At 39.3% G+C, this 22779-nt stretch overlaps 2 protein-coding genes across 3 annotated transcripts in view; both read left to right on the top strand.

Moving 5' to 3' along the window:
* The window catches only part of stmnd1 (stathmin domain containing 1), a 29197-nt gene extending 28161 nt beyond the window's left edge, over window positions 1-1036 (top strand). The window contains exon 5 of the mRNA XM_059945496.1: window positions 588-1036. Coding sequence (XP_059801479.1) covers window positions 588-920 — 333 coding nt within the window. The 3' untranslated portion in view covers window positions 921-1036. The remainder of the gene's footprint in view (window positions 1-587) is intronic.
* Window positions 1037-10360: 9324 nt separating this feature from the next.
* The window catches only part of rbm24a (RNA binding motif protein 24a), an 82127-nt gene continuing 69708 nt past the window's right edge, over window positions 10361-22779 (top strand). The window contains exons 1-2 of one of the 2 annotated variants that reach the window (XM_059945498.1): window positions 10368-10499; window positions 14946-15057. The gene's annotated coding sequence lies outside the window, so the exon portion shown is untranslated. Of the gene's footprint in view, window positions 10500-14945; window positions 15058-22779 lie in introns of both variants that reach the window. The other variant, XM_059945497.1, reaches the window with a different exon arrangement.

The raw sequence follows: 22779 nt of genomic DNA, 5'->3' as shown, positions 1-22779 counted from the left end.
TAGATAGATAGATAATGGCTTGGATTCTCCAGCCTGTGATTTGACATAAGATTGACTGAATTCCTGGACAAACAGGATAGAAGAATTCCACCAATATTGCACCAAAGAAACTTCCGTAAAAAGCAAAGAATTGTAACATAATACAACACAGAAAGATGCTGTTTATCCTGTCAGTTCTCTGCTTTGGAGAATGTCATTTAAATGTTCCTTACCTTAAATGAATAACAAATTTGCATTTTACATGATATGCCAAAGGCATAATCAAAATTATGGGGTTTCAAATTTTGTAATTTAATGAATGGGTAGGTTTGCAAAGTTATGCTAACAGTGGATAGTTTCCTCTACCAAAAATATTTTTATGAAATTTAGGGTGTGTATTTATCATGGTTTCTTTTGGAATTTGCACAAGTAATTGTGTTACGTTCTCCAATCAGATCAAAGTCTCTCCCTGGAAGTGTTTTTTGTGAAATCTGCCATGTAATTGAAATATTGTGCTTTTGATGGTATTTTCTGGAATCCAAGTGAAACTAATAATGAACAATGAACAAAATTAATAGTAATACATAAAAAAGTGGTGTTTGTTTTAGATGAAAGAAGTCAAGCTAAAGGAAAGACTGAGTAAGTTTAATTCTTCAGTATTGACAATCAAAGACCAATCTACTGGAAAGCCAACAATACCTGACTCTGCAAAAAAGGAGGAAAATGTTGAGGAAGTAACTATCGCACAGAAAGAAATTCAGCAGGAAATGCAGGAGGTGTTGAAGGGAAAAGAGAGCAATGATGAAGTGAATGGTAGGAATGCATCAAATGAGCAGGAGAACATGGTTAATTCTGCACAGAGAGGGGAGGCAGTAGAAATAGATGATGGCCATTATTTGACAACAAGACAAGTCGAGAAAGTAATTGTGAACACAAGCTGAATCAATTTCACAAATCATTCATCAATTTCTAAATGGCTTGCTTGTGTCAATGGATTTTTGTGTTCCTTTTTAATATGATCTTGCACAGTCTTAAACTAAGAATTGCCAAATTCTGCAAAGCCAATGTGAAAAGAATTATTCTGAGTCAATAAAGATTGCCTATGATGATTTTACTTTTATGTTCATTATGTCATGCTTTTACATAGATAACAAAGGCCAAAGAGGCACAGATATGACCAGATGGCCCTTTGTTGCATGGTGCTCATGGCTGTAAGTTATCATGGCCTAAGTTTTGTGAGCTTCCAAAGTGATATTTAAAATAACAATGATCCCTACAAGTTTCAAGGGACACTTAAGAGGAGGACACTTAAGTAAGATGAGGAGGCTTTAGAAGCAGAGGTATCCAGTTGGTATCAAGGAGAATATTTTTCTGTTTTCACATTTTGTTTATTTATTGGGATACAGTGCAGAGTGGGCCCTTAATGCCGCACCGCCCAGCATCCCCCGATTTAACCCTAACCTGATCACAAGATCATTTTACAGTGACCTACCAACTGATTGGGAGGACCAACACTAGAGGACCAGGTGACAAAGAAATCTCAGAGAACAAGAAGAATGAGTAATATCTTGGGTTGTTTCAGCAATTCCTTCTTTCCACCATAAGTAGCAATGGTCACTGTTGCACATTCTTTTATTCCTTTTGAAATTCCTCAGAAAAAGAAGTAGTCCAGCTTGGCATTCATCAAAATCTACTCAACATTTAGGCAAGTGCCGATGATAAGGAAAGAATGTGTTGGACTATTCTCCAATGAGATAAAGTATGAAGTTCAAAGTTGTAAAAGTTTAAAATAAATTTATTATCAAAGTACATATATGTCACCAACATTGTCTCTTTGCCATTCAATGACTCCCACCATCAATTTCCTGGTAAGAACAATTGTTCAAAGAATTAACTGAATGAAATAAAATACATAAAATATTGTGGTTATAAGATGACATCAGAGGCTGGATATCCTGCTATGAGTGGCTCACATATTGACACTCCATAGCCTTTTCACTATGAACAAGGTGTAATCCGGAGGTGTTGGAATACTCTTTATTCATCTTGAAAAGGAGCGTTATCAATGCTGCAGTAGATTGATACCATCCAGCACAAGGCTCTCAATCCACTAAGCAAAAGATTTACCCATCAACAATTCCCAGTATATAACTCTAGACCTGGTCATCTACAAATTACAGCAACATTCCAATAATCTGGTCTAGTGCACTATTTTCTGAGCTGCGGAATGCCAAACGAATTGCAGCCTGTTGTTTATTTTACACCATTCCTTTATTCTGTGGTGTTCTCTGTGATATTGGTGAATTAACACGTGAAAGTGTTCTGGGTACTCATTTGCATTGCCAAAAATGCTGGGAAAATTTTTAGCTTTCCTCGACCCCATGATTTTGGATATTTTGTTGCATATTATTCCAAGAGTCCAATAGTCCAGAAAATGTGCTAATCCAGCTCAACAGTGTTAAGTTATCAAGGGTTCATCATATGTGCAATATTTTTGTTGTCTGTATTGCCATTGTTACCTGCCCTGGCTAATTAAGCACTAATTTCTGTGCTTTCTAATGAAAATAATAGTTCAAAGTAAATTTAATTACAAAATACATATATGTTACCACATATAAGCCTGGATTCATTTTCTCGCAGCCATTGACAGTAATTGCAAGAAACGCAATAGAATCGATGATCAATCATCCAGCAGAATGGACGAACAGTTAATGTGCAAATGCCAACAAACTGTTCAAATACAAAAGGAAAAAAAATAATAAATACATAAATAAATAAATAATATCAAGGACATGAGATGAATTGTTGTTGAAAGTGAGTTCAGTGATGGGGCAAGTGAAGTTATCCCTTCTGGTTCAGGAGCCTGATGGTTGATGGTTGTTCTTGAACCTGTTGGTGTGGGCCCTGATGCCTTCCTGTTCGTAGCAACAAGAAAAGAGCATGGCCTGGATCATAGGGGTCCTTGATGGTGGAGGCTGTTTTCCTGTAACAGTGCTCCTTGTAGATGTGCTCAATGGTGAGGAGCCCTTTACACGTGGATGGACTGGGCTGTATCTATTACGCTTTGTAGGCTTTCACATTCAAGGGCATTGGTGTTTCCAGACCAGCAACAGAATCTCCACCACACCCCTATAGAAATGTTAACATTTTAGATGACATGCTGAATTTTCACAAACTTCTAAGAAAGTAAAGGCACTGCTGTGCTTTCTTCCTAATGGTACTTACATGCTGGGCCCAGGACAGATCCCATGAAATAACAACACAGAGGAATTTCAAGTTGCTGATCCTTTCCAGCTCTGATCCTCCAATGTGGACAGGCTTATGGACCCCCGGTATCCTCCTCTTGAAGTTAATAATCCGATCCTTGGTCTTGCTGACGTTGAATGAGAGGTGGTTGTTGTGGCTCTACTCAGCCAGATTTTCAAACTCCCACCTATATGCTGATTCATCACCACCTTTGATTCAACTGATAACAATGGTGTCATCATCAATCTTAAATATGGTATTGGAGCTAAGTGAGGAGAGCAGAGGGCTAAGCACACAGCCTTATGATGGAGATTGTAGGGGAGATGTTGTTGCCAGTCTGAACTTGCCAGTGTTTGGCCTATATCCCTCTAAAGATTTTCTATATATGTAGCTGTCTAAAAGGTGTATAAACATCATAACTGCACCCACCTCTGCAGCTTCCTCTGGTAATTTGTTCCATCTACTTACCTCCCTCTGTGTGAAAGTTTCCCCTCAGATCTCTTTTAAAGTTTTATCTCTCACTTTAATGTCCTCTGGTTTAGCACTGCCCCCCCCATAACCATTTCTATGTCCCTCATTATCTTATAAACCTTTTAAGGTCACCCCTCAGCCTCCTATGTTTCAGAGAAGAGAATCCCAGGTTAAACAGCTTCTCTTTATAACTCAAGAAATCCAGTTCGGAAATATCCTTGTGGACCTTTCCTGTACCCATTCCAGTTTACAGATTAACTTTCTCATTGTTGTCCTTAGGCTGAACATGTAATTATTTTATTTAAACAGTACACTATTAGCCGTCATGATACTTCAGCACCACATAAGGCCAAAGAGAATTGGGAACCAAAGATCAGTGCTTCTGCGTTTTCCTGCCTTGGTTTTCTTAATAGCATGAAATGTATTTTATGTAAGTTTAGTAACTTATTTCCTTTTAAAATGTTGGAGTCCAGGGTTAGTAAATTTGCTGATGACACAAAGGTTGGGGGTGTTGTGGATAGTGTGGAGGGCAGTCAGAGATTACAGCGGGACATTGATAGGATGCAAAAATGGGCTGAGAAGTGCCAGATGGCGTTCAACCCAGATAGATATGAGGTGGTTCATTTTGGTAGGTCAAATATGATGGCAGAATATAGCATTAATGGCAAGACTCTTGGCAGTGTGGAGGATCAGAGGGAACTTCAGGTCCGAGTCTGTAGGACACTCAAAGCTGCTACACAGGTTGACTCTGTGGTTAAGAAGGCATACGGTGCATTGGCCTTCATCAATCACGGGATTGAGTTTAAGAGCCGAGAGGTAATGTTGCAGCTATATAGGACCCTGGTCAGACCCCACTTGCAGTACTATGCTCGGTTCTGGTTGCCTTACTACAGGAAGGACGTGGAAACCGTAGAAAGGGTGCAGAGGAGATTTACAAGGATGTTGCCTGGATTGGGGAGCATGCCTTATGAAAATAGATTGAGTGAATTCATTGGAGCAACGGAGGATGAGAGGTGACCTGATAGAGGTATACAATATGACAAGATGCATTGATCATGTGGATAGTCAGAGGCTTTTTCCCAGGGCTGAAATGACTAGCATGAGAGTGCATAGTTTTAAGGTGCTTGGAAGCAGGTACAGAGGAGATGTCGGGTAAGCTTTTTTATACAGAGAGTGGTGAGTGTGTGGAATGGGCTGCAGGCATTGGTGGTGGAGGCGGAAACGATAGGGTCTTTTAAGAGACTCCTGGATGGATACATGGAGTTTAGAAAAATAGAGGGCTATACAAGATCATGGGTATACAAGATATTAAGAGGAATAGATAGAGTGGACAGCCATTGCCTCTTCTCCTGAGCACCACTGCTCAATACAAGAGGACATGTCTTTAAGGTAAGGGGTGGGAAGTTCAAGGGGGAAATTAGAGGAAGGTTTTTTACTCAGAGAGTGGTTGATACGTGGAATGTACTGCCTGAGTCAGTGGTGGAGGCAGATACACTAGTGAAATTTAAAAGACTACTAGACAGGTATACGGAAGAATTTAAGGTGAGGGGTTATATGGGAGGTAGGGTTTAAGGGTCGGCACAACATTGTGGGCTGAAGGGCCTGTATTGCGCTGTAGGTTTTCTATGTTTCTTAATAATTCCTCTTTACTTTTATCATATCGTAGATTTTATGCCCATTCTCTGCAAATTCCACAGTTGCATTAACCCCTGTCCTTTAAGATAGTCATAAAAGTATCAATTAGATACTGTTCTGCATTTCACTTAGATTGCAAGCACTTATGCCTTGTCTGTGAACAGTACCATGTTTGTTATCAGTTTGCAAGATATGGAAGATGACAGAGGTACTGTCTCTGATAGCTAGGTGGCTCTGTTGTTACATTGTCCTTGTACTTTTTCACACCATAAAGCATTTGGCTTTTATTGTAAAAATGCAATCAGAAATGCAGAATATCTCATGGTACCATAGAGGTAAATGAAAATAAACACAGAATAAATAAGAGGTGGAGAAAATAACAAGTCATTGGCATGAAACACGAATATAAAAAACCAAAATTCCATATGTTCTAAAAGCAGAAAATTCTAGAAAGCTAAGCAGGCCAGGCAGCATCTGAGGAGAGAAAAACAGAATTAACATTTCAAGTCAGTGACTTAACACCAGGAAAAGGTCTCAACAAATAAGAAAGATTTTCCAGTTCTGGTATTAGTTATCGTCCTAAAATATTATCCCTGTTCTGCTCTCCACAGAAGCTGCCCGGCCTACAAAATGTTTCAGGCTTTTCTGGTTTTATTCCAGATTTCTGGTAGACACAACTCTTTCCCTTTGAAGCCTAGAAATTACAAAGATTTTTTTATGGAGGCCAAGTTAACCTTAGCAAAAACATGAGCATTAAACCCAATTTCTGTCATCACCGTTTATTTCCAACTATTTGCTCTAGGACTTTTGAGCATCTGATATGGATAAGCAAGAAGCCGTAAATGTGAATAGTGCCTACAAGGCATGAGAAAACCAATGGCTTCAAATAATAAAACAAGTCTAGAGCAGTGGGCTGAAGGCTGCTTTGAAATTGGTCAGAACAACTGACCTTACTTGGGCCACTGCCATGGAAAATGAGGCCTGTCATAGAATAAGTAACTTCAAGGAATTAAAGTAGTGCCAGGAATAGAGATCATAGATTGTTGTAAAATCTTACCTTTTCTCCAATGTCCTTTATGGTTGCATCATAGTCTGGTATGGCAAATCGAATGCTCAGGAACAGCTATAGAGAGCAGTGGACTTAGACCAATATTTCACTGGCACATTACTCCCCACCATTGAGTGTAATTACATGAGACACTGCCCCAAGAAGGCAGTGTCTATCATCAAAGATGCCCTGCTATCTGATTGTAACATATAGTGCATATTTTATATTGCACTGTACTGCTGCCGCAAAACAACAAATTTCATGACATAAGCAAGAGAAAATCTGCAGGCGCGGGAAATCTGAGCACCACGCACAAAATGCTAGAGGAACTCAGCAGGCCAGGCAAAGGCCTTTTCAGCCCAAAATATTGACTGTACTTTTTTCCATAGATGTTGTCTGGCCTGCTGAGTTCCTCCACCATTTTCTGTGAACTTCAGGACATATGTCAGTCAATCTGATTCTTTGACTTTGATCCTGGTAAATCTCCTCTGCAGCCTCTCCAGTATAATTATGACTAATTTAGAAAGTGGCATGCAATATTGCACACAGTATTTTGGTTGTATCTTAAGCAATGTCTTATATTATTGTACCAAAAATTTCCTGCTGTTGTACTCTGCTTTATATATCTCCATAAGGTCACCAATCAGCTTCTTACACTCCAGGGAAAATTGTCCCAAACTATTGAGCCTCACATCAAACCCTGCAGTCCTCGTACTATGTATCCTTGTGAATCTTTTCTGCATGTTTTCCATCTTAATGACATCTATCCCATAACTAGGCAACTGCTTACTAGAAAAAGTTGAGAAATATAGATTCCAGGCATTTTCGACAGCAAACCAATATGGCTCAATGAATGCAGGATAGGTAAATGAAAATCTGTGTGTTCAGAAAAGATTTGGATGAGCCTCCATTTTTGGAGTGTGGTAGAGGAAGGAGAATATTGAAGCCTGGAAGTTTCAGAAACAGGCTAAGGGTTTCTGATAGAAAACGGTGAGGCACAGACTGGCAATATTATAGAGCTGGCAATTGTTAACTTTAAGTTGAAGTAGGGTGTAGAAATGGTAGTCAGAATTCCAGCTGAGAAAACAAGAAGCACAATGTGGTGCTGCAGCACACCAAGGATGGCAGATGAGATCCCACATCACCATCTTGAAGATGAGTAGAAGAACTGCTTGTTGTCCTGAACAATACATATTCCTTAATCGACACTTAAAGGCAGATCATCTGAATATGATTTCTATGACTAGTGGGACTTTAAAATGTTCCAACTTTTATTTACTAGGTGACCTAGTAACTACATCTCAAATATAAGTAATTAGCTATCGGCAACATAGGGAGATACTGAGGTCATATGCTGAGATATTTTGCATGCCTTTGTGAGATTTTGACCTGGACAAAATAAGGCCTTTCCAATTCTTGGTTGATCTCTAGCTTTGCTCAGTTTCATTCAAACATTCATTGATTGTGCATGAACTACCAGTAAATATGATAACATCAATTAATTTTGAAATCTAGAGTCATGTTGGACTTTAATTTGTCTTAAAACTATTATTACTGAGTGATGGTTTTCCTTTGCAACTAATTTGCATTTTTCCAAAATTGTTCTATTACTACCAGTGTGGTTATTAACTTCCATATAAAATGATAAGTTTTTAAAGTGTATTCAGTACCCTTCCTTTACTCAAAACATGAAAAAGGCTTAAACTTCTCTATAACACAGCATTCACAGATTTCACCACTGAATCATGGTGACTACAGCATACATCACCTACAAATTTACTGTTGTTACTTCAGAACTACTTCCCAAATTCAGGGCTTGTATCACCAAGAAATAATTTCAAAATATATTAATGTTCTTTCATCGTCACCAGGTCAAGATCCCAGAACCCACTTCCCAATAACAGCATGAGAGAACCTTCACTAGAAATGTATGGAACTGCTGCCTACTATTTTCTCAAGAGGAGTTAGGCATAGGTACCAACTCAACCCTAGTGATACTTGAAGGCACATACAATGCAAGCCAGCTTCGAATATCATTTGATGCCCTTGTTAATTAATAATAGAGTAGTCCTGAGTTTACGATTACATTTTTTTTAGAATTAGCACCATGGAAACTGCAGTAGTGTTTAATTTAAGTGGATATTGAATCTGTGTATTTAGTTTCAATCCCAAAGATATCAAGTATCAGTTACTCAGTATTTATCATGCTTTCATTCAATTAAAAAGAAAACTTAAAGAAACACCAATGGCTATTTATTAATTTGTTTTTGATATAACAATGTATTTTCTTCATTCTGATATTAATGTGTTGTAAATGTTACTAACTGATTTAATTTGAAATGGATAATTATAGCCAGAACATTAAGTTAAGAGGTTAGAATCAAAGTGACTGGTTTTGGAGGTTGTATTTACTGCTCCTTGACCCATCTGGAAAAAAAAAGAATTATAACAATAAACAGCATCTAAGTAAATGATCTTTATCAAATATTGCTTTATCAATCTAGAATTAAGAAACATTTGATGCACTAGACATTGTCAAGACATATAATTTGGTTTCTTGCTACATGGTTAAAGATTATTATGGCAATCATGCCTAGTCTTTTTGTACGTTCGCTAAAAGTCATTGGGCCAATAAAAGCTGGTCATTATGTATTTCATTCACCACACTCAGCCTTATTACCTTCTTGGAGGTGTTAATCAATTAACAACCTGAAATAAAAATATTGTTAATGCTATGCCACATGCCTTTCTGCTAACAATGAATGCAGAAATTAACACAATGTACTTCTTGCAGGTTTCAGTTCATAAACCTATATTAGAAATTCTACACTTTTTTAAATAACTCGATTTTGTATCTTTGTTGTACTTCACAATGAGTCAGGGCTGGATTTATTAAAAGTTGGAAGCATCCCTCAATAAACTGTATATTGGTCAGTATAAGCTGGGCTCAAAAAGCATTTTCAAGAATATAGAACTCTTCTGATTTTCTTTGAATTAGTGGCATTGGATAAATTATGACCACCATGAAAAAGACTTAATTCCCTCACTCTCGATACTAACATAACGGCTTAGATTTTGTGATGACCATGCCAGTCCATCGGTATTTCCTGTCAGTACTCTGTGAAACCAACAACAGTTTCTCCAGTAAGCACGATAAAATATAAAACCTGTAGTTTGTTTTCCGTGATTCTTTGCTCCTCCACAAAGAATGTGCCGTGTTCCAGCTTTCACCAATGCACTTAATGAACTCAGGAGTCACATCACCATCCAGCACCACCCAATCACCACCACACCACCACACCACCATCCACTTTCACCGCCCAGCATCATACATCACCCCGCTACTACCACCCATATATCTGCAGCATTTTGATAGTGTGCGTCGACTTCCCTCCCAATTGGCCAAAACCGGTTAATGAATCCCTGCTCCAAATAACGCCGGAAGAGGAGGAAAGGAAGGAATTAAAAATCTTCATAATTGTAATCGCTGGACAAAATGCTTTAAAAATAAATCAAGTGTTGGAAGTGCCTTTTAGTCGCGATTGTCTGACTAATAACGATTTAATCAGATTCTAGCCGCCCGACTGATGCCAGGAACATATGAATAGTCGCTAAGCTGAATTCAAACCAAATTGATTCCAAGAACCCTTTGCCAACACGTTACCCCATAAGGACATGATAATGCAGGATGTGAGGGAGGGAGCAAAATTCCCTCGGTAGCTGTAGAAGTTTTTTTTTGCATAAGGCAAATAAAAATAATCAGAGTTAATTATTTGTATTGAGCAATGGACGGGATTGGTCCCTGCAAGGGGGAAACGCATGTAATTAAGATTAGTTGGGGATTTTGGTATGCCGCTTGCTTTCTGTACAAGGCTGGTTAGGAGACGGGTTGTCGATAGGCGGCGTTCCGGATCCCCTTGTGCTCCAGCTTCACACAAGGAAGCGGTTTCAGTGCAGAATCGCAGCTGATAGACAAGGTCCAGACTCTCCCCTCGCAGCCCGGCCACCCGGCCACATGACAGTGCAGCTCCGAAGAGATGCCAGGCGCATCTGGCGCTGATGAATAAGAGGCGTCCGGTTACAGCCCGATCGGGTAACGCTGTTCGGCTGTCGGCATTGGGTGAGTTCGCATTTAGCCCCAACATTTCTACTGGGACAACAACAGAAAATAGGTGTCATGAGATAGCTCGCCGCTCTAAAATAATCTGACCATATCCTCAACAGTATATAAGCCCTTTTACATAATAAAATGCATAATTTCATAAACTGTATATATCATATATAATCATATGCATACCATATATAAACTATAAGTCTACGTATACACTATAAACTCAAGGTGCTGGAATGTTTGTTGCTACATAGATTTTACATACATTTAATATTTATATATGCATTAATTAATTTATATATTCTTTCAACTTTGTAATGGTTGGGAATGGCAACTTGGACTATCAAATAATTTTACTTCCTTTGAAAGTTTCACTGTTGCGTGCTGACATATTTAAACGAGTTATTTGAAGCTTGATCATGAACTGTTTAAATGTGGGCTGTAGGTGTTGGTTGTCCCCGAACTTCCTTGCTGCGCTCCTGTCGCCGCAAGCTAGGCGTTGAAACAGAAAAACTGCCGAGTGTTACTTACATTGTTTCAGTGGTCGTGTGTGTGACATATTGCAAGCTGCCGACATAACACGGCCTGAGCATGGTTTTGACTGCGTGATCAAACGCGAATCTTGGCGGATCAAAACAAAATAGCCTTTCACCAAAAGGTCGTTAAATCAATTTGTGTGTGTGTGTGTGTGTGTCTTTTCGTTCATTTTTATTTGTATCTTTTTTTGTGTGACAAGATCCAATGCGCGTCGATTTGATTAAGCTTGCACTTGATTTTGTTTTTAAACTTCTCGTCGTTTTATTCAGCAAAACCAAACTTAGTTAGGCAAAGTCACAATGTTTAGCGAACTCCATGGCGACGAGGTCAGATGCGGAGTACAATCTCCAGTTCTTTCCGCCCCCTGCCTTTACATTGAGCGTAACTTTAACGGTAGTGTCTATTTTAAAGACGAAGGCACCAGTTTAACTGACAGTTGCACGTAGCTCTATCCAAGGGGAAAAATAACTGCTGTACTTCGAAAAAATGAATGGCCAGTGTTCAGCTAACTGCTGGTTTAAGATTTGGATGAAACGAGTTTTCAGCTCTATTAAAATGGAACAAGGAATTAATGGCCAACGCTGACTATGTTAAATAAACCCTCATAGTAAAGTTTAAAACGCGTGCTTCTTCGAAGTTTGACTACAGCCCCTGCAAAGCTGAAAAAGACCTAGGGGTGTTCCTTGAACTATTTACACGCCTATAGATTAAACTCAAACAAAATTATTTTGGCCTCAACTATATTTCATGTTCATGCCAAAAGTGCTTTGTAACTGCCTGGAGAACAGAATTAGAACAAAGAACTTAGAACATTACAGTACAGGCCCTTTGGCCCACAATATTGTGCTGACCTTTTAACCTACTCAAAGATGAATCTAACCATTCCTTTTGACATAGCCCTACATTTTTCTAACATCCAATACCTAGCTAGGAATCCTCAATGTCTGTAATGTATCAGCCTCTTTCATCACCCCTGGCAGGGTGTTCCATGCACCCATCATTCTCTGTATAAAAATAAAATCTTACTTCTGATATCCCCACTATCCCTTCCTCCAATCACCTTAACATTACACATCTCATATTAGCCATTTTTGCCCTGGAAAAATCTCCGGCTATACCCTTGATCTATACCTTTTATCACCTTGTACATCTCTATCAGGATACCTCTCATTGTCCTTTTCTCCAAAGATAAAAGCCCTAGCTCGATCAACCTATCTTCATAAGACATGCCCCTCGTCCAGGCAGGATCTTGGTAAATCTCCTCTGCACCCTCTCTAAAGCTTTCATATCCTTTCTATAATGAGGTGACCAGAATTGAACACAATACTCCAAGTGTGGTCTAATCATGGTTTTATAAAGTTGCAACATTATCTCATGGCTCTTGAACACAATCCCCCAACTAATGAAGGTCAACACACCATATGCCTTCTTAAAAACTCTTATCAACTTGTGTGGCAACTTTGAGGAATCTGCAGACATGGAACCCAAGATCCCTCTGTTCCTCCACATTGCAAAGAATGCTGCCATTAATTCTGCATTCTGCCTTCAAATTAAATCTTCCAAAGTGAATCTTGTTAGGCTGTTGGAGTCATTGACTGTATCCAGTGCTCCTGGTGTGGCCTCCTCTATATCAGGGAGATCCGTCACAGATAGGGAAACCACTTCACCAAGCACCTATGCTCTATCTGCCAGAAAAAAAGGGACCTCCCAATGGTCTCCCATTTTAATTCCACTTCCCACTCCCATTCCAACATGTCAGTGCAAGGCTTCCTCTACTGTCGTGATGAGGCCACACTGGAGCAGCAACAACTTATGTTCTGTCTGGATAGCCTCAAATCTGATGGCATGAACATTGATTTCTCGAACTTCTGGTAATCCCCCCTCCCTTCACCATTCCCATTTCCCTCTCTCGCCTTATCCCCTTACCTGCCCATCACCACCCTCTGGTGCTCCTCCCCCTTTTCTTTCTACCATGGTCTTCTGTCCTCCCCTGTCTGATTCCTCTTCCAGCCCTGTATCTCTTTCAGCAATCAACTTCCCGGCTTTTTACTGCACTCCTGTGCTGCTCCCACTGTCACGTCTCAACTTGTGTTTCTTCCTCCCCTCCCCCCCATTCTGACTCTGACCTTATCTTTTTTTCTCCAGTCCTGATGAAGGGTCTCAGCCCGAGATGTTGACTGTACTCTTTTCCATAGATACTACCTGGCCTGCTGAGCTCCTCCAGCAGTTTGTGTGTGGTGCTTGGATTTCTAGCATCTACAGATTTTCTCTTGTTTTGGAAAGTGAATCACTTTACACTTTTCCAGGTTGAACTCCATCTGCCACTTTTCAGCCCACTTTGGCATCCTGTCAATGTCCCATTGTATCCTACAACAACCATCTATACTACCCACAACTCCACCAACTTACATGTCATCTGCCTTGTACAGTGTCTTTCCTTTCCCTATAAATTCAAGAAAATTTTAAACAAATTTATTACCAGAATCAGAATCAGGTTTAATATCACTGGCTTATGTCATAAAACTTATTGTCTTTGCAGCAGCAGTACAATGCAATACATAATAATAGAGAAAAAAAGAACATCAATTACAGCAATTATATATTAAACAGTACAGCAAAATAAAAATAAAAGTAGAGGCAGTGTTGATGGATTCATTGTCTATTCAGAAATCAGATGGCAAAGGGGGAGAAGCTGCTCCTGAATTGTTGAGTGTGTGCCTTCAAACTTCTGTACCTCCTTCCCGATGGGAGCAATGAGAACAGGGCATGTCCTGGGTGATGGCAGTCCTTAGTAATGGATGCCCCCTTTTTAAGGCATCGCTCCTTGAAGATGTCCTTAACAGATCAATCATGAAACATGCATGCTGAACAAAATTTTCATTGCTTTTATTGACATAGGTACCAAAGCGACCTCTTTCAGACCTACAACCTTTTAAAATCTTTACATTTTCAAAATCTAGCCTCTTGTTTTGCTAGCATTGGTCCCTTTCTTTGACTTGGTGTCAATTTTATTAAAATTAGATTGCTTACATTCATATTAGGATGTTCTACCATGCTAAAGGATCTAAGTTCAAGTTGATTGTTTTCTTTTTAACTTAAGCCATTTGTGAATATTATGTTCTGAGCAATTATTTGAAATAAGTTTAAAGCAGCTTGTTAGATGAGATTTTAAAGCAGTGTTACACCACACAACTGATAAATCAGGAGGCATAAAATCCATATAGTATTAAAATAGTTTGCACAATAGTGTAGTGGTTACCACTACACCTTAGAGTACAGATGATCCAGGTTCAGTGCCTGTCACTGCCTGTAAGGAGTTTGTATGTTGTCCCCATGACTGTGTGGGTTTCTTCCGGGTATCCTTCTTCCCTCCCACAATGCAAAGACATACTGGATTGGTAGGTTAATTGGTCATTGTAAATTGTCTTTAAATTGCGGGATTGCTGGGCAGCATTGTTCAAAGGGCCAGATCGGTCTATTCCACACTATATCTCAATAAAAAATATACTAAAAACAAACTCATTCAATAGATGAGCACTGTCAACTGATCTAAAGTAGTTTCATGTCTCAAAATGTTCTCAATGTAACAATTTTCACTGATGGGTCACTGTCTCTTAATGTAACAGCCAAATAAGCAAGACTGACCTTGGAATACACTGGATGCCAGATATCCAAAATAAATTGGCAAATATGTTCAAGTACAGTTTAATGTCATTCAACCAACAACATGGCCTGTATACCACCACATGAAACAATGTTCCTTTAGTTATGATTTAAAATCTTAACAGTACTGGGATGGTTATTTGAATCCAGCTTTAAAAATGCATATAGTCATTCACTCATTCTTCTGAAAAGCTTACTTATTATGATGTATAATGAGCATATGTAAATAAAGACCATTGTTTGTTAAAAACACAGAAAATAGTGGAGGAACTCAGCAAGTTGGGCAGCATCTATGGAGGGAAGAAATGTTTTGGGCCAAGAATCCTTCAGGACTGGAAAGGAAGGGAGAAGAAGTCAGAATAAGAAGGTAGGAGAAGGGAGGAATACAAGTTGGCAGGTGATAGGTGAAGCCAGGTGGTGGGAAGGTAGCTGGGGGGGAATAAAGTCAGAAGCTGGGAGGGGATAGGGGGAAGAGGTAAAATGCTCTGTCAGCCTCAAAAAGCAGGATCTCCCACTGACTACTCATTTCAATTCAACATCACATTCCCAATCTGACATGTCTGCCCATGGCCTCTTCAATTTCTATAATGAGACCAAACTCAGATTGGATGAACAACACCTCATATTCCATCTGGGTATTCTCCAGCCAGAGAGTATGAACATCGATTTCTCTGATTTATGGTAATTTCTCCCCCACCCTTCCCCTCTTTTTCCATTTCCCATTCTGGTTACCCTCTCACTCCTTCTCTTCTCACCTGCCTACCACCTCCCTCTGAATACCCTCCTCCTTCCTTTTCTTCCATGGTCCACTATTGTCTCCTATTTGATTCCTTCTTCTTCAGCTTTTTACTCTTCCACCCACCCTCTCTCAGCTTCTTGTTTCATCTCCCTCCCACACCCACCTGCCTACTCCTCACCTGGTCTCACCTATCACCTGGCTGCTTGTACTGCTTTCCGTTCAATACCTTCTCATTCTGGGTTCTGCCCCCATTCCTTTCAAGTCCTGATGAAGGACCTCATCCTGAAGCATCAACTGCTTATTCTCCTCCATAGATGCTACTTGACTTGCTGAGTTCCTCCAATACTATGCGTGTGTGTGTGTGTGTGTGTGTGTGTGTGTGTGTGTGTGTGTGTGTGTGTGTGTGTGTGTGTGTGTGTGTGTGTTGCTCAGAATTCCAGTATATGTAGAAACTCTTGTGTTTATGAATTGTTAAAAACATCTGTTCATTGGGAACTTTTAGATCCCCATAGGATTTAATATGAAAGTGTATCTGATTACCACTGCGGAAATTTTTCAAATAACTGTAAAATTTATGTGCCATTGTGTACAATTATACTACTGGTTTGTTTAACCTGTACAGACATACAAAAAGCAAGCATTTTCTAGGTTTTGGGAAAACTCCAAATGGGACTTTGACACACATGGTTCCTCTGAGCCTTTCTATATCCTACAATTGAAAAACTATAAATCAAGAGATGAAGAGATGATCTATAAACACCAATGGAATACATGTCCTTATTACAGTCATCTTTCCCTCAATTCTATTATGTGTGCTATTTTAAAAAAGCATTACCTCCACAATTATAATTAGGGTAAATTTGACTTTTAATTGTACAATTGATATTCTTCACCAATACACAGAAGGATAAATGCAAGTCCCAGGTACATTTTTAAATTACAAACAAAAATGAACAAAAATTACATATTAACGTCAAATAGATAAAGATAATTGCCTGAATCTAGTCAAAATGTATGCTGAATGAACAGATGTATATAATTTTGCAGGATGTTGACCTAGTACTCTAATCAACTAATTAACGACACAATAATGTAACATTAGCTTAATTAGTTTAGAGATTGTGTGAATATGGAATCTAAATATGAATGATAGTAGACAATTGGAGATAGGGCAATTAATTTAAAAATAGAATGAGAATCATTAGGCTAGGTTTGGGGGAGGGGAGGGGTGCAAAGAGACAGTTACAGTGGCTCTGGTATTTAATGGTTGAAAACTTCATCTAATGCAGAGCTTCCCAAACTTTTTTGGATTACCACCTCCCTCCCTTTCTGGCAATTATATAAAATTCTTTATTTCTCTTCCAACTCAGAGACTTGGAAATTGGAAAAGGTCTCGACGGCCACCTGGGGTTATCTTCCACAGAAATGTGGAGATGACTGATTTGACTTTGATAAGATCCACATAATTTCCTTGTATTTGCAGATTGATTTCATTAAACTTTGCAATTAATTCTGACAAATAAGCAATGTCATGCTTAATATTCTTGAGTTGATGCTGAATGAAGCATTTGAGCCTCCATAGAATTCTATCACAGTTTCAAAAAGGGCATAAAAGCATCTCACAAACAAGAGAAAACCTGCAGATGCTGGAAATCCAAGCAACACACATAAAATGCTGGAGGAACTCTGCAGGCCGGGCAGCATCTATGGGGAAGAGTACTGTCGATGTTTCTTTGCCAGGCATAGTTGACTCATCCAACTGCAGAGCAAGTTCTGTTGTTCTAAGTATATAGTACAATATGTCACCACATTTTCCAACGTTTCATCTATTTGTCTTTGAACAGAGTTATTGCTGAGTAGAATCGCTTTAATTATTTGGTCTGCTGACTTATGCAAAACCGTACTCAGAACCTCCCCTACTTCTGGCAGAATCAGTTCTTCTCCAATTGTTTGGAGCTTTCCAGATTTAGCAATGAGCAATGAATGTTGTGTGAAGCATGCAAACCATCATTGTTTTTTGTGAAGTGCTGGCAAACATCTTTTGAAGGGTTTTCCATTTTTGTATGTTTTATTGAAATGACTAAAAAATAATCTAAGTTTTTATTTGATTTATCAGAGTGAATTCTTTGCAAATGTTCAAGGAGATTGGACAGTTTCATTGCCTCATTTGAAAAATACTTTTTCACACAACAGATACATTGGCTGCTGTAGGTTGCTTGGTGCTGATATAAATCCATATTTCAGATACCCTGCACTATACCGTCTATATTTTTTGTTAGGTCTGGTTCTGCCATTTTTGTTATGGATTAATGACCACAGTCATTAAATAGACAGTCAATAGACCACAGCCTATTGTTTAAGTCTGACCTCAAGTGCTACAATCTAAAGGAGAAAGTAATAATATCATCATAGCTCAGGCAAAGCCTGACTCTCCGCCTGAAGGTACATAAAGTGGGGCAGCGATATCTCAGGCCATGGGCTAGAGAAATACCATCAAAACCATTCAAAAGGGTATATTTTGAACTTTGCCCCATTGAATGCCATGCCTTAACTCACAGGAATTGTGTCACAGTGTGATTAGAGTATGGGAATTGTGATAGCTAACACTGTATCACGGCAATGAATGGTAATACTGCAAGCACTGGGCCCTGAAATATCACAGTTTCTTTAGTCAGGTTTCTTATGATGCGCCAGATACAGAAGTATCACATTGCTTTTCAACCAAAGTCTAAGAGAACAGTGGATTAGCAAGAGATTAGGTGATTACATGATCACTGTAATCAATGAGGTATTGAGGATCAAATGCTTATAATAATTTCTTAAATTAAGCTTGCAATCCCTCAGCTGCCCCCTTGCTACTGAGTACGCTCTCCATCATCCTCTTTATCTATATCACCCCTTAGAAACTCCCACCAACTCGATCAGGTTGATAACGCCCACTTTGGAAACCACTGGTCTAATGTCCTTTCTCTTCTCCTTTAATTGCTTCTTTATTTTGCTCTAAATTATCATTTCAGAATTAAGTTAAGATAGCGATGTTTAACACTGCACCCGACACGTTGCATGTTAGTAAACAAAGACCAGGCAGGTGGTATCAAAGCATCAACATTCTTCACATAGAGAGTTGCAGAGTTCAGTAGGCAAAGCTTAGACAGTTACTATCGATTTTAGAATATACAACTTTGATGTGGATAGTCTATCTTGGGCTGTGATTGATATAATGATGCTCAGTGTAGTTTTGGAGTCTACAGTCATATGCAGGATGGATTTGATTTTCCAGTAGCAATGAGAGTGGTCACTTCTTCACTGGGTTGTCCAGCATTGTGTGATGTCTGTCCATATTATCTATGGCAAGTTTAAGTCTTTTGGTATTTTGTAGGATGGGTGATGAACCTCATTGTTGACAATATTTCTCTTTTTGCCATGCACCTTCTGTCAGGCCCCAGTGTTAACAGTGGTGACTTGACTTAACAATGGCCCCACAGAAGCTTCCTTGATGTGTCATTATGAGTTGTTGACGATTTTGCGGATTTGAGTTCAAGAAAATTGTTCAATTATTTATACTACTTTCAAGTTTTTCCTGTCTCGAAGAAGTTTAATACATCCACATTCAAATAGACACACTATCAGATTTCATTTCAGCATCCTTAAAATACTTCTTATTGAAGTACTAAACAGATGAACATATTGATGTTCTACTGAGGAAGCTGTTGTGACAGGTTAAATAGGTTCTGTGAGATTGAGCATCTTGGTATCATCTTCTCATGATATTGGCCATTTGAACTTCCCTCATACTAAATGGGGCAATGACCAAAGTAACAATGCAACCATTGGAGTTACAAGATGGAGCAAGTCACTCAGTCCCACAAGTCTGCTTCATAACGTCAATTCTAATTGCAACATCGACTCTGCATTTCCATCTACCTGAGGTAACCATTCACTTCTTTCCTTAATGACATTCTGTCTACCTTTTGCCTTCAATTATTCTGTTTCCACTGCTCTTTTAAAACGAGTGAGTTTTCCATAGACTCATGAGCCCTTGGGGAAAAAAATCTTGTTTGAAATGGGCAACCCTAAAGTTTAAATAGTGTTCTCTGGTTCTAGACTCCTGAGAAACATTGCCAGCAAGGATTATGTAGAATGGCTCTTGTTTGAAGAAATACATTTTGATTGCGACCCAAAATGAGCTGAGTACTTCCACTTGACTAGCTGAGGAACTAACTGGGGCTACTTGGGTCTATCAAAGCCCACATTGCTCATTTATCATATGAATGGTTTTCCTCTCCTCCAATATTTACAGACCCATTCTCCTGCTGGAACTTTTGAAAGGTCAGGAGATGTGGACATCAAGGCAAATGTAACAGACATTGATTTACCCAACACCTTTAAATTTTCTGCAGCTTTAATGAAATTTTGCTGTCCTCAGTATTCCCCATGGCTGGACCAGGCATCACCTGAAACAATTCCAGAGGGCTGGAACACCAGCCAGCAGTAATTTCCCAGAGAACCCTAAAATAAGCTTGGAAGTAGCAGGAAGCACAAGAACATAGGAAACTAAAGATATAAAAGACAACAGATTCTGGAGTCTAAAACAACAAACAATCTGCTGGAGGAAATCAGTAGGTCAAGCTGTATTTGTGAGGGGAAAGAAACTATTCCATGTTAAAACCTTGTTCATCTGGACATAAAGTAGAAACAGACCTGGCCCCTCAAGCCTGCCCCATCATTCAATATGGTCATGGCTGATTCACCTCTGTGTCAGTTCCCCATTGCCCTCAATTGCCTGAAGGTTTCAAAATGTACCTATGTGCTCTTTAAATGCCCCCGATGATCTGGCATCAACAACAACCCATAGATGCACTACATTCTGAGACATGCAAGAGACTGCTGATGTTGGGACCTGGAACAAAATAAACTTGAGAAACTCAATGGATCAGGCAGCATCCAATGGGGCGGGGGGGGGGGGGCAGATGGATATCGATTTTTTTTTGTTTGTGGAAATGTTCCATAGAATTTCATTTCCAATCAGCATAACACAAAAAGCTAAATTGTTGCAGCAGGATGTTGAACTCTGCCTCCAAATTAAAAATTTTACTGATGTCATTGGAACTGATTTCAAAGGCAAAGCATAACAAACCATTGCTACTATTTAACACATTTAGCAATCTAACCAGGTTCAAAGTTCTGAGCACCATTTTAAAAATTTTTATGATTACCTTATGTTGCTCTACTGAATAACAATATTTTTGAAAGTAAACATGGCAGCCATTTTATAGCAAGTGCAACATCTGAAGTTCAATATGAAGTTTTAAACAAGAAGTTAGATATTTTGTGTCAGAGAAATTAGATATACATTTCTTTCAGTTTTCTTTTACTTTGATTTCAAGCCATCGTGAAAATCTAGGCCTGTACAATTGGCAGGCTATAATATTTCCAGCAATGCCCGTAGAGGCCATACACCAGAATTGTCACCAACAGACAACCAATTAGCAAAGCTTGGGAACAGGGCTACAGTGATTGCCAAAGCTGGAACTGGTTTTTGACAGTACTTAAAAATATCTGATATTCATGATAAAATTATCAAAATTGACTCAATTTAAAACTTAGGAAACTTTAAATGTTTATAAGATATAAATAAGTGGAAATATTAAAATAAAATGAAACAATGAATAAAGGTTAACTTGCCACCTTTTGCCCCTGAATCCTTTCTAAACCTATTCTTCATGAAATCAGTGGGGTCCTCAATATTGTGCCAGGAATAAGCCAACGCAAGAACTGAAAAGTGATTCCTTAATATAATAAGCTATTCCATCGAACCCAGGTTCCCAGTCTGGTGGGTCTGATGATATTGATATTTTGAGACCATAAGTCATATTGAATTGAATTGACTTTATTTCTTACATCCTTCACACACGAGGAGTAAAAATCTTTACGTTATGTCTCCATTTAAATGTGCAATGTGCAATCATAGTAATTTATAATAAAAAGATCAGTCAATGTAACATAGAGTACACTCAAATCAGCGTGAGTTCATCAGTCTGATGGCCTGGTGGAAGAAGCTGTCTTGGAGCCTGATGGTCCTGGCTTTTATGCTGCAGTACCAATTCCCGGATGGTAGCAGCTGAAATAGATTGTGATTGGGGTGACTTAGGTCCCCAGTGAACCTACGGGCCCTTTCTACACACTTGTAAATGTCCTGAATCATGGGAAGTTCACAACCACAGATGCGCTGGGTTGACTGCACCACTCTCTACAGAATCCTGTGATTAAGGGAGGTACAATTCCCATACCAGGCAGTGATGCAGCCAGTCAGGATGCTCTCAATTGTGCCCCTGTAGAAAGTTCTTAGGATTTGGGAGCCGATACCAAACTTCCTCAACCGTCTGAGGTGAAAGAGGCACTGTTGTGTCTTTTTCACCACACAACTGGTGTGTACAGACTACACGAGGTCCTCGATGATGTGGATGCTGAGGAACAAAGCTGTTTACCTTCTCAACCCCAGATCCATTGATGTCAATAGGGGTTAGCCTGTCTCCATTCTTCCTGTAATCCACAACCAGCTCCTTTCTTTCTGCGACATTGAGGGTGAGGTTGTTTTCTTGACACCACTATGTCAGAGAGATGAATTCTTCCCTGTAGGCCACATCTTATTGTTTGAGATAAGGCCAATCAATGTAGTGGCACTGACAAATTTAATTATCAGATTGGAGCTGTGGATGGCGATACAGTCATAAGGTATACAGGGAGTAAAGGAGAGGCTTCAGTACACAGCCCTGAAGGGCTCCTGCATTGAGGGTTAGAGGGTGTGAGGTGAGGGAGCCCACTCTTACCACCTGCTGACAATCTGACAGGAAGTCTCGGATCCAGATGCACAAGGGAGGGTCAAGGCCGAGGTCTCTGAACTTCTTGTTGAGTCTGGATGGAACTAAAGTGTTGAATGCTGAACTGTAATTCAAGAACAACATTCTCACATAAGCATCCTTCTTCTCCAGATGTGTAAAGACATGAGAGCAGAATTAGACCATTCAGCCCAATGAATCTTCTCCACCTTTCCATCATGTCTGATTTATTATCATTCTCAATCCCATTCTCCTGGCCTTCTCCCCATAACATTTCACTCCATGACTAATCAAGAACCTCTTTAAATATACCCAATGACTCAGCCACCACAGTAGACTATCACAATGGATTCCCCCTGGCTAAAGAAATTCCTCATCCCTGTTCTAAAGAGTCATCCTTCTAATCTGAGGCTGTACCCTCTGGACTTACTCTCCACACTATGGGAAACATCTTCTCCACATCCATTTTATCTAGGCATTTCAATATTCAATGGACTTCAATGAGAAGCCC

Source organism: Hypanus sabinus, chromosome 20 (genome assembly GCF_030144855.1).
Source record: "Hypanus sabinus isolate sHypSab1 chromosome 20, sHypSab1.hap1, whole genome shotgun sequence".
NCBI lineage: Eukaryota > Metazoa > Chordata > Chondrichthyes > Myliobatiformes > Dasyatidae > Hypanus > Hypanus sabinus.
The sequence above is the reverse complement of the archived record's forward strand: the minus strand, read 5'-3'. Positions and strand labels throughout refer to the sequence as shown.